Below are 13,534 nucleotides of genomic sequence, written 5' to 3'. Positions count from 1 at the left end.
TGTCATTTTCATTGTGTGTAATCTATGGTCTTGCATAGGACTGCAGGTAAATATACTATATTACCCGTACTGACAGATTTAGTAGCATGCTATCGATAGTGTTACATACAGGACTGCAGGTAAACCTACTGCGTTGTGTGCGCAGATTAATCATCATATCTGACATAGGACTGCAGGTAAGCCTACTATGTTATGCGTACTACAAATACTCACTATGTCTTACATAGGACCTGCAGGTAAACCTACTGCGTTATGTGTGCTAAGATTAATCACCATATCTGACATAGGATTGTAGGTAAGCCTACTGTGTTATGCATACTACAAATACTCACGGTCTTACATAGGACTGCAGGTAATCCTACTGTGTTATGCATACTACAAATACTCAGTCTTACATAGGACTGCAGGTTAACTTCCTGTTTTACATGGGACTGCAGGTACCACCAAATTGCATTATTTTAGTTATTATAAGACACAAGTAACACATCTTTGTAGAGTTAACTGCTGACGTGACATCCACAGTAACACGACCGCCGGGCTGTGCTCTGTCCTGCAGCGTCCTCTGCCTCATCCGCCATCCCTAATCTTACTGCAAGCAATTAATAACGATGATGATGATGATGATGATGATGAAAGCGCCTGCACAGTGAAGACCCGCGGCCACTTACCTGAGACGGAGACGGGGTGAGCCCTTACGCCGTGCTTCTCGTTGTTGGCGAGCCTGTAAGACAGAGGGTGGCATGTGTGAATGGTGCACATTCTTCATGGTCACTGAGACTCTGCATTCATCATATTCACAGGCTACCTTCTGTAATTAGCAGGACTGATCCATTCCACACAACGTCAGAGGGGGGGGGGGGGGGATAACTGAAGGCACTGAGAAGGATGGGGGGAGAGAGAGAGTCCTAATAGCTCCCCCTACTGGATGTTAATTACTAATATAAGGATCTGGTAGTGACACAATTATTAATGCTCTGCAGGGAGAAGTCCTATGTTCACACGCTGCAGCAGAGATGCGTGCGGGGCCAGAACTTCCTTCCTATGTTGGACAGTAAACCCAAAACGGAAAACTTTTTCTTAAAGGGGAAATGCACCTAAAACTGATAATCTAACATTCCACAGACACGTCAGAAAATCTGGTGAAGTCTACGAGCACCACTAAGATGCACATTGCTGGACATTTCTGACCAAGCTTTCTATACAAAGTACCCAGACAATCAAAGGCTACAAATGCTTTTTTGTTTCTTGAAGGGGCGCTATCCCAGATTTCTGGAGAATTGTTTTTAGTTGATTATAATTGGAGCAAAAATCAATCTATAACTTTTTTACAGAATTAAATGCATCAAGTATAAGTAACTTACTTTGGTATAGATGGCAAAGCTCGTTCTCCTTCTGTATAGAGAAAAAAAGAAAAGAAAAATGATTTTAATATAAAATACAACACAAAAGTCCGTATAATAGCGTATTTTCACATAGAAGGAAACTACATAAAAAGCTGCCACTGTGTACATATATTACTTATCCTGTACTGATCCCGAGTTACATCCTGTATTATACCCCAGAGCTGCACTCACTATTCTGCTGGTGGAGTCACTGTGTACATATATTACATTACTTATCCTGCACTGATCCTGAGTTATATCCTGTATTATACTCCAGAGCTGCACTCACTATTCTGCTGGTGGAGTCACTGTGTACATACATTACATTACTTATCCTGCACTGATCCTGAGTTATATCCTGTATTATACTCCAGAGCTGCACTCACTATTCTGCTGGTGGAGTCACTGTGTACATACATTACATTACTTATCCTGCACTGATCCTGAGTTATATCCTGTATTATACTCCAGAGCTACACTCACTATTCTGCTGGTGGAGCCACTGTGTACATACATTACATTACTAATTCTGTACTGATCCTGAGTTACATCTTGTATTATACTCCAGAGCTGCACTCACTATTCTGCTGGTGGAGTCACTGTGTACATACATTACTTATCCTGTACTGATCCTGAGTTATATCCTGTATTATACTCCAGAGCTGCACTCACTATTCTGCTGGTGGAGTCACTGTGTACATACATTACATTACTAATTCTGTACTGATCCTGAGTTACATCCTGTATTATACTCCAGAGCTGCACTCACTATTCTGCTGGTGGAGTCACTGTGTACATACATTACTTATCCTGTACTGATCCTGAGTTATATCCTGTATTATACTCCAGAGCTGCACTCACTATTCTGCTGGTGGAGTCACTGTGTACATACATTACTTATCTTGTACTGATCCTGAGTTACATCCTGTATTATACTGCAGAGCTGCACTCACTATTCTGCTGGTGGAGTCACTGTGTACATACATTACATTACTTATCCTGTACTGATCCTGAGTTACATCCTGTATTATACTCCAGAGCTGCACTCACTATTCTGCTGGTGGAGTCACTGTGTACATACATTACTTATCTTGTACTGATCCTGAGTTACATCCTGTATTATACTGCAGAGCTGCACTCACTATTCTGCTGGTGGAGTCACTGTGTACATACATTACATTACTTATCCTGTACTGATCCTGAGTTACATCCTGTATTATACTCCAGAGCTGCACTCACTATTCTGCTGGTGGAGTCACTGTGTACATACATTACATTACTTATCCTGTACTGATCCTGAGTTACATCCTGTATTATACTCCAGAGCTGCACTCACTATTCTGCTGGTGGAGTCACTGTGTACATACATTACTTATCCTGTACTGATCCTGGGTTACATCCTGTATTATACTCCAGAGCTGCACTCACTATACTGCTGGTGGAGTCACTGTGTACATACATTACATTACTTATCCTGTACTGATAGATGCCATAAATGTGTGAGATAGAAATAACCCTTTAAGCAACTGGCTCAATTAATTCTCTATAAAAAGTTAACATTTTTCCTTTACTTTTTAGGAGAGCGATAAACAACATGGCAGCCATTAACGCCCTATATTATGTTGTCATCCAGCTTTGCAAGAGTCCCGAATGTCATACCGGTCTAATTATCCAGTGATGCAGCATTGCATACTAAAATAGATTTGTCATTCAGTTCTCTAGCAAAGCAGGGTGACCTCTTGGTATACAAAATCACTACAAGCTTGAGAAAGGGGGCGGTCCCCCCGAAACGTCGCACCTGATGTAGTCAAACGCCGACTTTTCCTCCACGTAGGTCTCTGCCGAAGTCCTCCAGATCTCAAGTCCGGAAAAACGACATCGTTATAGTGATTTTGTACACCAAGATTTTGATACAAAGAATATATCCTTTTTTCAACGTTAACAGGTTGTGGTCTCATTCTTATTGTGCCCATTTCTACATTTTGGACATACTGGCAGTCACATAGGCTGTCACCCAGCTGAGAGAGAGAGAGAGAGAGAGAGAGAGAGAGAGAGAGAGAGTTTGAGAGAGAGAGAGAGAGAGAGAGAGATATGAGAGAGAGATATGAGAGAGAGAGAGAGAGAGAGAGAGAGAGAGAGAGAGATATGAGAGAGAGAGAGATATGAGAGAGAGAGAGAGAGAGAGATATGAGAGAGAGAGAGAGAGATATGAGAGAGAGAGAGAGAGAGAGAGAGAGAGATATGAGAGAGAGAGATATGAGAGAGAGATATGAGAGAGAGAGAGAGATATGAGAGAGAGAGAGAGATATGAGAGAGAGAGAGAGAGAGAGAGAGAGAGAGATATGAGAGAGAGAGAGAGAGAGAGAGAGAGAGAGATGAGAGAGAGAGAGATATGAGAGAGAGAGAGAGAGATATGAGAGAGAGATATGAGAGAGAGAGAGATATATGAGAGAGAGAGAGAGACAGAGAGAAAGAGAGAGAGACACAGAGAGAGATAGAGAGAAAAAGAGAGAGAGATAGAGAGAGAAAAAGAGAGATAGAGATATAGAGAGATAGATAGAGAAAGAGAGAGAGCTATGAGATAGATATGAGTCAGAGATAGATATGCGATTTTTAGGCCCTGTTCACACTGACATTCGGCACCTTCGCTGACAATACCAGGTCAACATGCTGCGTTATTCTTGCCGTCAAAATGGTGGAGACCTGATGGAACCCTGACAGACTTTATATAAGTCAGTGGGGTCGGTCAGATGACATTTGGATCCGTCATACGATAGTCACGGCTTCCGTTGTGAACATAGCCTAAAGTTCCTTTCATCCCACATCTGTGTGGTGGGGGGGGGGGGGGGGGGGGCGCGACCATTTACACGGCATACGTACGTCATAGAAGTTGGGGATCCTCCGCTCAGAATCCCCTCTGTTAGCCAGCGAGAGCTGCTGCAAAGTGTGGCCCCCAGCAGAGAGTGGGTTAATAATCTGAAGGAAGGCGCCAATAGTAGGCGTCAGTATGCCAGCTCCTAGCAATCAGCTGATCTAAGGGTCTGCAGAAGCCCCCCGCTGATCAGCAGTCATCACAAGGGTGGGCCGCACATCACCCCCCCCCCCCTCTATGACATCCTAATGCCCTGCAAATGTAAACCTCAATCTCCTAAACCTGGGTAATGGCCACCATGACTGTGCCTATAACCTGGCCGGCAGCCATCACTCCCCGGTTGGCAGGTCCGCTCGCGTTGCCTTCGGAGTTACAATCTTCCTGGTGCTTTCCTGCTGCTCTGCCTGTGTAAGTGTCAGTTGTTACTGCAGTTCTGGTGTTCTATACCTGAACCAGGAAGCTCAGGATGAAGAGGGCCATCGATTCCTCCAAGGATAGGAGAGTCTTAGAGTGTGGAATCACGAGAAGACAGGGGGAAAAAAAAAAAGTTAAATGGTAAGATGGATGTGCTTTTTATGCAGTTATTAGTAAGCCATGCTGCTTCTGTAACATCGAGGAGGCCCGCTAGGAGAGGAGATACATTTCTATTAGTCTAGGTGTCTCCACTGCTCTGTCTGTGCAAGTGGCAGTCTTTACTGCCGTTCTGGTGTTCTATACGTGAACCAGGAGGCTCAGGATGAACAGATCGATCCTCCCAAGAAAGGAGAGTCCTGGAGAGTGACATTGTGGGAGGAATATAATATAACGGCTACATCAGACTACCACCCCCATCACTCTCCAGTATGAACATCAGACTACCACCCCCATCACTCTCCAGTATGAACATCAGACTACCACCCCCATCACTCTCCAGTATGAACATCAGACTACCACCCCCATCACAACGTCACTCTCCAGTATGAACATCCGACTACTGGGACCTGACCGACCTTCCTCCAACAACCAAATGTGGCTGAAAACAGGAAGACCAGGGCTGGAAAGAGATGTAACACCTAGGACTAATTGATGTTTTCACCACTAGAAAAACATTTCTCCCTCCAAATATTAAGAAGGACCCCACATCGGTTTGGTACAAACACTACATCTCTCCAGATGCACTGCAGCATGCGCGTGCACAGTACAGACACTGAACCAGCAGGAGGCAGCAGAGAGGGGAGGTCATGCAGCCAGGAAGAAAATAGAAGAACACTGAATGCAGCTCTGGATGTGAATGGTGTTAGACTTCGCAACTATGAAAATACTGCATGGCATTCTGGGATATTTCCTCACAATACAGAACATGGTATAAACATAACCTCTCCCACAATGCAACACAGCAGAGCATGCTTTATACAGACGCTGAGCCAGGAAGGGGGCAGGAGGCAGACTTGTTGATGCAGCTTTGGATGTGACTGGAATATAAGATGTAATGTAGTTCAATATCAGCAGAAGCATTTGCAATGGTTTGGAGATTGCACTGCGCCACCCCCTCATCCTACAATGGAGCCGGTCACTTGATCCAGCCGATCATCATTGATGGGTTTACGGTTAATGACTGGATAAATGGACACCCCGAGGACCATTACTACGGGAAGAAAACCCGTCAATGGCTTGAAAAAATAATCCTGTGCAAAAAGGTGCAGAGTCATTAAAAACGTCAAAGTTCATGGAGCAGGATCAATACACGAGAGTGCAGAACGGCCGGACACACCCGATCCGCACATTTATCTGCAATTAACTGGATTCCCTTGATGATTGTGAAACATTAGACACTTAGCCGGTCAATGGCCACTAGAGAGCGCAGTGTCGTTTTCGTCATCTGCAATAAGAGTGGTGGTACACGGTGCATGACAAACTCTGCTCTGCTGCACTGCTGACTTGGCTAAGCAAGCACTCTATAGGATAAATAGTGGAAAAAAAAATCCATAAAAACCACTGTTTGTGTTTTCAGCCAATACCTGGTTCAAAGTGAATAATGATTGAGAGCCTGGTATCGCCCCGAAACGCGTAAGCGTCAGTGTTTTACGTGTGCCGGTGTTCCAGATCCATTCTCATTGATGTCACACGCAGCAGACGTCTTAGTACTTTTTTAGCAAATGACTTTGTATCCAGCCGTTGTGTCCTTACACATCAGATTGTAGTCCCCTCCATTCCTCCCGGTTCCGTATTCAGCGTCTCTCACTCCTGGCGTCTTGCTTGAAAGTTTAATTACGATGTAAATCAGTTCCCTGAACCTGTGGGTCACCTTCTGTTCCTGCCAATCGTCACCCGTGAGATGACTCAGCGCCGCAGTATAGGGAGCTAACTGGGACCTTCATTCAACTTTTCCACATCTCAATGTCAGGCTGCCTCTATAAAGCAAGTGTGAGTGCACGATCCTCCTCCAGCGAATGCAACAACAAAAGTCCAGTTTAGACCGGCACCACGCGGCCGCATTTTAGCGTTTGTATTATGGATGTAACATGAATCTACTGATCCGAACAGAACTCATCACAGAACCCTATAGTTATCGAAGTCCGGTACCATAAGACCACAGGAGGACCAGGATCTACAGTCAAAATAGGGACCCCGACTGCATGATGTATGTCTGAAAAAGCATCCGACTTCTTTAACCCCTGGTGATCGGCTGTTTGAACGCCAGGGAAGTGGATCCTGATTAAACGCCTTTAACACAGGTAGAAACCACAAACGTAGGGGGGGTGTAACTAAAGAACCTGAGTTGTAAGGTGCTGCGGAATATGTTGGCGCTATATAAAAATTAGCTTTTATTATTAGGGGGTGCAGAGATAGCAGTTGTATACAGGTCTTGTTATCTAAAGGGGGTCCAAAGACACCAGTATTATAAATGGCACATGGTAGGTGAGGGCGGGGGTTAATTACCGATTTTGCATTCTGGTTCGCCTTTACACAAACACGTGTTCTGAGACAATACCTGGACGCTATGACTGTTAAGTGGTGCGTTTAACATGGAAAGTAACGGCTATAATCAGAGCTGAGGGTTTGCGACAATTGTATCCAGTCTGGACAATCCTCTGGGAGCTTAACACATCAGCAGCACAAATCTCTCTCCTGTCCGGTCAGCTCGTAACTGTGTGTCAGTGCAGCCTGGAGAGCAAACGTATCACCGCACAGTTGATTGTGTAGACTGGTGACAACTGTAACAAACCCTCAGCTGTGTGTGTTACGGATTTCATGGTACGCTTTTAAATCCCCTTCCCGATCGTGCATAATAATGGGCACTTCTTCTGGTGCAATCCCTTATCTGTATAAGCAGATGCATCTTTCGTTTGCTCCGTCACGCCGATTGTAATGTTTTTACGCACCGCTGATAATCACTGGTGACGATTACAAGCGGCTCTCGCTTCTCCGGGATGAAGCTGCAGCAAATTAATACCATGATGCTCAGCAGGGAACGGAAATGATCTGCCTCCCCCATCCTGGCTCCCCTGCCCCGAAGGCTTGTGACACGGCAGCACGAACATTCAATTTACCTTTCTGTGGCCGGATGATGAAGGACTCGGAGGCTCCATGGACAAGACGACAGTATCCATCTATCAAGTCGGCCATGTTCTCCGCAATGGTGAGGGACGGGGCTGTCACAGTGAGAGGCTGAGAGGAGACATCAACAATAGGCTATTATGGTTATTACTGTCCTCCGTGTCCAACCAATCCCCCTCCCCCTTCAATCTGACAGCAATGGCTCAAAACTACAAAGTGCAGCAGGGATGTAAACAAGAACTTTATTCAGAGGCAGCAAGCAGAGATCTTGAAATTGGTGAGGAATTGAAGCACAAAGTTCCAATGTGTACACTGTGCGACTGTTTTTCCACTGAAGTGGGTTTCTTTCTATTAATTTTTTCACTTAATTTAACATATTGAAATGTTATGGTGCCTATATAGCATTTTACCTTTTACATATAGAATGAATCTACATATATAGATGTTGCACCGTATTCTCCGCTATGGACAATCCCTACTTGTTAGAAGGGTCCCTTGATAATAAGCTGGTTGTCTCCCTGCTGGGACCCCCAGCGATCAGCTATAATCTGTGGGGAGACCTGGCAGTAAGTGTTCAATTTCCCTGCAGCGCCACCACAGGAGAAATGAAGCATTACAGTGTCCATACATATCAATGTGTTGTCTGTGTAATACAGGACAGGTCCTCCAGAGACAATCTCTGACCAAGAGATGATGATCCTGAACAGAGGACGCCCCTCTATTAACCCAGAATTACCTAATAGGATGTATGACAATGGGTTTTATAAACTAGACAATCCCTTTAAAGAATTAGGGACATGTCCGTGTACAGAATTTCTGCTATGGACATACAGCCCGAGGCCAAAAGTTCCAGACCCTGAGAAAGAAAAAGCCCAAAAAAACCACAACATTTACCTCTGGGGCTCCGCAAATTTTTAGCTGCAGCATCCCTTTCCTGTCCTTGTCTTCGCTGCTTGAATACTGGATTGTCTGCACCTGAGTAAAGTCCGCGAGATGGGTTGGCTACAGGAGAAGAAAAAAAAAGACGTTTAAATGGTTTAATTACAAGATGAGAAAGGTAAAAATGCTTTATAGGATTCATTCCGTAGTACGTAAACTATTGCTACCAATTTATACGGCTCCATTGAATCTAAAATACAAAATGAACGACATTGCAAATGGTCTTGATTAAAAATGTACTACGCTTATGTCTACAGCTCCTATGCAGACCTATGTGTCTCCATGGTTACAGACTACAAACAAACTCTGTAGTCTGATCCTTCAGTCAAATCTTTCCGCTCTTCTACTGTTTGAAGGATATCAAGAAGAGTAAAGCAGGAGGAGCGCATTAACACATGACTGCAGGATCAGACTACACCGGGTTGGTTTGTAGTCTGTAACCATGGAGACAACGATATGCATAGGAGCTGTACATGCTCAAAATAATTAACTAGCTGCATCTTTTAGAAAAAATAAGAGTCTACATTTACCACATTTACCAACAACTGCAACATTTATGGTCTGACGGAAATATTGAATTACTTACATTTGATCCTTTGTCAGTAAGGTAACTGATTCCTTCTTCAGGACCGATCGCCAGCTCCACAGATATAACCCAACTGGACTTTAATGGGTTATGTGATCAATGGTGTCAAGATAGGAATTGGGAGAATTATGGAATGAAAAAAAAAAAAAAAAGAAAGAAAGAATCATGCGTTAACCAACGGTAACAAGTTATAACTACATAGAAGCTGAAAAGAGGAGCGGCCACCTCCAGCATAAAGAGGGAACTGCACCCCCAGAATAACGGGGATCTAAAAAGGGCAGGATACGGCTAGCAGCTTTCATAGGCGATGATGGACCCAACCTATATATAGATTATTAGCTGTAACTGGATATGGATGAAGAATGCAGGTATCAGATTCAATTGTCTCAAGAGATGATCAAATGATAGGGGCATTTATTAACCCAGCACTGGATGTAGCTGAGTGGACCTGACAGCCCCTTTATTCTTGAAGGTTTCCGCCATGGTGAACTGATAACAGGAGGTGCAGCTACGGGCACCCCCAACATGTAGGTATCACTGCCGGTGAGTCATCTCAATAATCAATTCAAATAAATGGCGGTGGGGGGGAGCAGACGTACCCACAGATCAATGACAGGGGAGCGGTCTAAAGAAAATGTCAATTATGGGCAATACCTACAGGCAAAATACAAAGCCAATAAGCAGAGAAGACATCTAGTAATGTCCTACCGTACTTACTCCTAGGGCGCACTTGAAGCATTCCTTGTCATATCGATACACAGGAGAGAGGATTTCAAAGAACTTCAAGATACTTTCTTCCCTGTTGAGGTTGGCAAACTGACGGAACGTCTGCTGGATCAACTTCCTTAGTGATTTTGCCTGCAAAATTTAAAAATAAACTATCAAGAACCAGAGCAACATCCTAAATATCAGGACAGAGACAGAAATCAGAGCAACATCCTAAATATCAGGACAGAGACAGAAATCAGAGCAACATCCCAAATATCAGGACAGACAGAAATCAGAGCAACATCCCAAATATCAGGACAGAGACAGAAATCAGAGCAACATCCTAAATATCAGGACAGAGACAGAAATCAGAGCAACATCCCAAATATCCGGACAGAGACAGAAATCAGAGCAACATCCCAAATATCAGGACAGAGACAGAAATCAGAGCAACATCCTAAATATCAGGACAGAGACAGAAATCAGAGCAACATCCTAAATATCAGGACAGAGACAGAAATCAGAGCAACATCCCAAATATCAGGACAGACAGAAATCAGAGCAACATCCCAAATATCAGGACAGAGACAGAAATCAGAGCAACATCCTAAATATCAGGACAGAGACAGAAATCAGAGCAACATCCCAAATATCCGGACAGAGACAGAAATCAGAGCAACATCCCAAATATCAGGACAGAGACAGAAATCAGAGCAACATCCTAAATATCAGGACAGAGACAGAAATCAGAGCAACATCCTAAATATCAGGACAGAGACAGAAATCAGAGCAACATCCCAAATATCAGGACAGAGACAGAAATCAGAGCAACATCCTAAATATCAGGACAGAGACAGAAACCAGAGCAACATCCTAAATATCAGGAGAGAGACAGAAATCAGAGCAACATCACAAATATCAGGACAGAGACAGAAATCAGAGCAACAGCCTAAATATCAGGACAGAGACAGAAATCAGAGCAACAGCCTAAATATCAGGACAGAGACAGAAATTAGAGCAACATCCTAAATATCAGGACAGAGACAGAAACCAGAGCAACATCCCAAATATCAGGACAGAGACAGAAATCAGAGCAACAGCCTAAATATCAGGACAGAGACAGAAATCAGAGCAACAGCCTAAATATCAGGACAGAGACAGAAACCAGAGCAACATCCTAAATATCAGGAAAGAGACAGAAATCAGAGCAACATCCTAAATATCAGGAGACACAGAAACCAGAGCAACATCCTAAATATCAGAACAGAGACAGAAATCAGAGCAGCAGCCTAAATATCAGGACAGAGACAGAAATCAGAGCAACATCCTAAATATCAGGACAGAGACAGAAACCAGAGCAACATCCTAAATATCAGGACAGAGACAGAAACCAGAGCAACATCCCAAATATCAGGACAGAGACAGAAACCAGAGCAACATCCCAAATATCAGGACAGAGACAGAAACCAGAGCAACATCCCAAATATCAGGACAGAGACAGAAATCAGAGCAACATCCTACATATCAGGACAGAGACAGAAATCAGAGCAACAGCCTAAATATCAGGACAGAGACAGAAATCAGAGCAACATCCTAAATATCAGGACAGAGACAGAAACCAGAGCAACATCCCAAATATCAGGACAGAGACAGAAATCAGAGCAACATCCTAAATATCAGGACAGAGACAGAAATCAGAGCAACATCGCAAATATCAGGACAGAGACAGAAATCAGAGCAACATCCCAAATATCAGGACAGAGACAGAAATCAGAGCTCCCTCCAGAGAAACATCCTAAATATCAGGACAGAGACCGAAATCAGAGCAACATCCTAAATATCAGGACAGAGACAGAAACCAGAGCAACATCCTAAATATCAGGACAGAGACAGAAATCAGAGCAACATCCTAAATATCAGGACAGAGACAGAAATCAGAGCAACATCCTAAATATCAGGACAGAGACAGAAATCAGAGCAACATCCTAAATATCAGGACAGAGACAGAAACCAGAGCAACATCACAAATATCAGGACAGAGACAGAAACCAGAGCAACATCCTAAATATCAGGACAGAGACAGAAACCAGAGCAACATCCCAAATATCAGGACAGAGACAGAAATCAGAGCAACATCCTAAATATCAGGACAGAGACAGAAATCAGAGCAACATCCCAAATATCAGGACAGAGACAGAAACCAGAGCAACATCCCAAATATCAGGACAGAGACAGAAATCAGAGCAACATCCTAAATATCAGGACAGAGACAGAAATCAGAGCAACATCCTAAATATCAGGACAGAGACAGAAATCAGAGCAACATCCCAAATATCAGGACAGAGACAGAAATCAGAGCAACATCCCAAATATCAGGACAGAGACAGAAATCAGAGCAACATCCTAAATATCAGGACAGAGACAGAAATCAGAGCAACATCCCAAATATCAGGACAGAGACAGAAATCAGAGCAACATCCTAAATATCAGGACAGAGACAGAAACCAGAGCAACATCCTAAATATCAGGACAGAGACAGAAACCGGAGCAACATCCTAAATATCAGGACAGAGACAGAAATCAGAGCAACATCCCAAACAACAGGAGAGACAGAAATCAGAGCAACATCCTAAATATCAGGACAGAGACAGAAACCGGAGCAACATCCTAAATATCAGGACAGAGACAGAAACCGGAGCAACATCCTAAATATCAGGACAGAGACAGAAATCAGAGCAACATCCTAAATATCAGGACAGAGACAGAAATCAGAGCAACATCCTAAATATCAGGACAGAGACAGAAACCAGAGCAACATCCTAAATATCAGGACAGAGACAGAAATCAGAGCAACATCACAAATATCAGGACAGAGACAGAAACCAGAGCAACATCCCAAATATCAGGACAGAGACAGAAACCAGAGCAACATCCTAAATATCAGGACAGAGACAGAAACCAGAGCAACATCCTAAATATCAGGACAGAGACAGAAATCAGAGCAACATCACAAATATCAGGACAGAGACAGAAACCAGAGCAACATCCTAAATATCAGAACAGAGACAGAAATCAGAGCAACAGCCTAAATATCAGGACAGAGACAGAAACCAGAGCAACATCCTAAATATCAGGACAGAGACAGAAATCAGAGCAACATCCTAAATATCAGGAGACACAGAAACCAGAGCAACATCCTAAATATCAGAACAGAGACAGAAATCAGAGCAGCAGCCTAAATATCAGGACAGAGACAGAAATCAGAGCAACATCCTAAATATCAGGACAGAGACAGAAACCAGAGCAACATCCCAAATATCAGGACAGAGACAGAAACCAGAGCAACATCCCAAATATCAGGACAGAGACAGAAACCAGAGCAACATCCCAAATATCAGGACAGAGACAGAAATCAGAGCAACATCCTAAATATCAGGACAGAGACAGAAATCAGAGCAACAGCCTAAATATCAGGACAGAGACAGAAATCAGAGCAACATCCTAAATATC

General features: G+C 43.5%; 1 protein-coding gene across 4 annotated transcripts in view; it reads right to left on the bottom strand.

The window, feature by feature from the left end:
- Positions 1 to 50: 50 nt before the first annotated feature.
- LOC142651247 (focal adhesion kinase 1-like) overlaps positions 51 to 13,534 on the bottom strand; it is a 77,827-nt gene continuing 64,343 nt past the window's right edge. For 2 of the 4 annotated variants that reach the window (XM_075825692.1, XM_075825693.1), the window contains exons 8-14: positions 10,034 to 10,174; positions 9,317 to 9,394; positions 8,686 to 8,793; positions 7,785 to 7,902; positions 4,702 to 4,758; positions 1,362 to 1,392; positions 53 to 721 (exon numbers count right to left, since the gene is read on the bottom strand). In XM_075825692.1, the coding sequence (XP_075681807.1) occupies positions 568 to 721; positions 1,362 to 1,392; positions 4,702 to 4,758; positions 7,785 to 7,902; positions 8,686 to 8,793; positions 9,317 to 9,394; positions 10,034 to 10,174 (687 nt within the window). In that variant the 3' untranslated portion in view covers positions 53 to 567. Of the gene's footprint in view, positions 722 to 1,361; positions 1,393 to 4,701; positions 4,759 to 7,784; positions 7,903 to 8,685; positions 8,794 to 9,316; positions 9,395 to 10,033; positions 10,175 to 13,534 lie in introns of all 4 variants that reach the window. The other 2 variants (XM_075825690.1, XM_075825691.1) reach the window with 2 other exon arrangements.

The sequence above is a fragment of the Rhinoderma darwinii genome, chromosome 5 (assembly GCF_050947455.1).
Source record: "Rhinoderma darwinii isolate aRhiDar2 chromosome 5, aRhiDar2.hap1, whole genome shotgun sequence".
NCBI classification, from domain to species: domain Eukaryota; kingdom Metazoa; phylum Chordata; class Amphibia; order Anura; family Rhinodermatidae; genus Rhinoderma; species Rhinoderma darwinii.
This window is presented reverse-complemented; position numbering and strand designations above follow the sequence as displayed.